Raw genomic sequence first — 3,656 nt, 5'->3', positions numbered from 1 at the left:
TAAATCTAAAATTAAAATAATTTTATATATAATTTTGACAAATAATTTTTAAAATGATAATAAAATTTGATAAATTTATTAAAATATATTTTAATATCTAAACTATATATTTAAATTATTATACGCGCCGGAAAACCACTAGTATACTCATAAAATCTAACAAATGGTTAGAATATGTGAATCGCAATAAACGCCAGGTCATCTACCATTTCTATATTTTAAAGAACTCAAACTTGATTAGGAAAAGAAAAAATAAAAAAGCATGTATTAATATACTTTTTTGTCAAAGTATAATAAAAAAGCATAACAACAACAATCAAGATTTATTTGTGATGACTATGGAGAACTGATGAGGCCTCATTAGTTAGCATCAGTATAAACAACAATAGGACTTCTAACGTTATGTTTCCCATCAGACCAGATTAGATTCGCAGAGGAAGGCAGTTCTGAGTCAAGATCCTTGCCTGTTACAGTTACCATGAACGATTGCTTCTCGTTGACCGTTTTAAAAGACAGAACACTAGGAGTGACGTTGACGCTGAGCTTAGATCCATGACCAGGGACTACTTTTGAATTGTATGTAGACTTCGGTGCACCAACATTAGTGACGGTTCTGTTGAAAGTGACGGTGAAGGAGTTATTAGATCCTGACAACTTAGCCGACATTGAAGGATAGTTGAGGTTTCTTGTTTGATATTCTTTTTCTTCGGGGCAAGTGACAGTTTCACCAGAGATGATTTTAAGGATATTTGAAGTGTAGTTCATGCCGCATAGAAAGGCGATGTGATCTGCTTTGTTCAGTTCGTAGACAAGTCCAGGATTTAGAGAGGCTATTGGGTCGACATGTCCAGATCCATAAGCAAACTCAGTCGATGCGATACCAGTTCCAGTAGCATTTACCGGCCATGCTGCAAAGATTTGTTACGAGACCATATAAGCACAGATTCCAAAAAGGTTACTTGTGGACAAGAAATAACAATATTATTTTTCTTACCGGTTGTCATGATAGCAGACTGAATCATGGAGGGAGACCATTTAGGGTAAAACGTTTTGACATAGGAAGCCACACCTGCAACATGCGGACAAGCCATAGAAGTTCCTGAGAGAACAGCGTACTTCACATGTCTAGTGTCATATTCAGATGGTTCACCATCCGGTGAATATGCTGCAAGAATCTCAACTCCCGGTGCTGTTATATCCGGCTGCAAGTAATCCACCATTTTTTTATTAAACCGGAGAAATAAACATAACCGTTGTTATAAATGTTACCTTGAGAATATCCACAGCGATGGTGTTTGGACCACGAGAAGAGAAGGAACCAATTAGAGGAGATGTACGATTGAAGATTGCTTCTGTTTTTAGAATAGCCGCTTGTGGAGAACTGAGAAAACAAACAAAAGACATGTTAAGATATAGTTGAAGAATTTTGGAGCAAATGTATAAGCATAGAGAAGATGATTGTGTTTACTTTTCAGACTCAATGTAAGAGACTAAAGATTCAAATTCTTTTTCTGGCAAACCAGAAGCAGGTAAAGGGTGAACAAAGGCGACGTCTGGCTTAGGGCTTTTGTAAATGATTGCAATAGCTCCAACTGATTTAACTACTTTCAAACCACCAGGACTACTACACACTAAGATCTTTCCTTTCACAAGTGATTGTTTTAGACACTCTGGCTTACATAGCCTGTAAAAATAAAATTGATATAATCACATTAGAAAATCAAGATGATCACATTTAATATAGTGTCGTCAGGGAAGAAATTACTCTGCGGTTTCCGCACTGCAAGCAGAGGAAGCAGCAGATTTTCCGTACACCAATGAATACTTCTTTCCTTTCATGTCAAAAGCATTCACTGACTTCCCCTGGTAATAACAACAGTCATTGGTAATTAAAAGTTACTAAGATACTTTGATACTAGAAATGAGACTGTTACGTTGTACTTACGACAAGTGTCTTGTTGTTTCCTAGAACAACTTTGGTGACAAACGAACGGTCTGTGGTACTAGCTGCAACAGTTAACATCCACGGCGCTACAGCCGAGGTTGTACTATCTTGAGGACCGCTGTTACCAGCCGCGGTAACAGTGAGAATTCCTTTGGCCATAGCGTGGAAAGCCCCTATGGCGACCGGGTCACTTTCGAACATGGACGCCTTTTTACCCCCGATAGAGATGGTGAGGAGGTCCACACCGTCAGCAATCGCGTCATCGAATGCAGACAAGAGAGCTTCTGAGCTACATCCCGTCGGGGTACATACTTTGTAAGCGGCGATTCTAGAAGCCGGAACGCCTCCTCTCGCTGTTCCATTGCCGATCCCAAAGAAGCTTGTGTCCGCGACTGCGTTTCCAGCCGCAGTGGACGCTGTGTGTGTACCATGGCCTTCAGTGTCCCTAGCACCTTCGCTTGTGTAGTCTCTTGCCCCAATCAACTTACTGCAAAAACAATATTAAACAGATCCACAATATTAACTTTTACTTCATGCCGAAATTAAAACCAGTAATACTAATTTTTAAAGAGAAAATCATTTATGAGAATTACTTGTTGCATGTGAAGTTTTCACCGCCAGAACAAACACCTTTCCATTTCGCAGGAGGAGGACCAAAGCCTTTGTCGGAAAAGCTCTCAGATTCCGGTGTGATCCCAGTGTCGATAACTCCAATAATGGTATCACTTTCCACGGTTGGGTTCCTCTTCGTCCCCTTATCTTGCTTTAAACCCATGAAGTCCCACGACTGAGTTGTATGGAGTTGTAACATTTTGTTCGGGAATACAGACACAACTCCCTCCATTTCTTAGGAATTTATAAAAAATAATTCAATTATTTAACTTTTTAAATCATTTAATGATATGTATCGATCGAAAAACACTCACCTGATACTCGTTCGAGCTCCGACGCAGTGAGTCGGGCAGCGAACCCGTTAAAACTCCTCTTGTAACTTCTCACCAAACGACCTTCGTTCGAACTAGAGTGTATATTATCACGTGTTAGAATATTCATAACGTTAAACTGATTATAACGCATCATGCTTATAGAATCATATATTAAAGAGAAATCACACCTTTCTCCTGTGACCTCTTGAAGAATACTCATGTGATCGGACATTGGTGTGTAGTCTGCTCGAGAGGGAAGTGAACCCATGTAGACGATATACACCTTCATCGATAATTAAATATAATCATATCATTCATCAACATTATCTTCATGTATAGACGGTCATGTTATATATAGGGAGAAACAAGAGACCATGATAACAATAATAATAATACCTGTCTATCTTGAGGATCATCTGTGACTGCTGAAACTGAACTCAAGAATAGGACAAGGAGACATGAGAGGAGGCAAGAGGAAGGTGCTCGTAATTTTCCCATTTTCTTCTAAATTGAATTAAAGGTCACTGCAGTTTATTTTCTTACTTTCTGTTGAGATCAAGATGAAATTATGTACATATATACGAGAGATCATACATGCATGGTATTAAATCAAAAGAATCTAATTCAATTCAATCCTCTGATTTTGTGCCTTTAATTGTCAAGTTTTACCATACTTGATTATATTGGTATCTGTATCAATTAAACTGTGACATTTTGTTCACACTTTTAGAATGGATCCCATCGGCTAAATTGCACTCAGCAAATAAAAACGAAACTAGTTCAGG

At 38.4% G+C, this 3,656-nt stretch overlaps 1 protein-coding gene across 1 annotated transcript; it reads right to left on the bottom strand.

Annotated features, from left to right (window-relative positions):
* Positions 1-278: 278 nt before the first annotated feature.
* On the bottom strand, positions 279-3,402 carry LOC106316298 (cucumisin-like). The gene is made up of 10 exons (XM_013754176.1): positions 3,268-3,402; positions 3,060-3,154; positions 2,872-2,963; positions 2,539-2,791; positions 1,946-2,432; positions 1,766-1,863; positions 1,469-1,684; positions 1,270-1,381; positions 995-1,202; positions 279-908 (listed from the first exon to the last, which is right to left on the bottom strand). The coding sequence occupies exons 1-10, from the start codon at positions 3,367-3,369 to the stop codon at positions 361-363; spliced, it is 2,211 nt and encodes a 736-aa protein (XP_013609630.1). The 5' UTR covers positions 3,370-3,402; the 3' UTR covers positions 279-360.
* Positions 3,403-3,656: the final 254 nt, after the last annotated feature.

The sequence above is a fragment of the Brassica oleracea genome, chromosome C9 (assembly GCF_000695525.1).
Source record: "Brassica oleracea var. oleracea cultivar TO1000 chromosome C9, BOL, whole genome shotgun sequence".
Classification (NCBI taxonomy): Eukaryota; Viridiplantae; Streptophyta; class Magnoliopsida; order Brassicales; family Brassicaceae; genus Brassica; species Brassica oleracea.
Note: the sequence above shows the minus strand (reverse complement) of the source record. Positions and strands in the feature narration are given on the sequence as shown.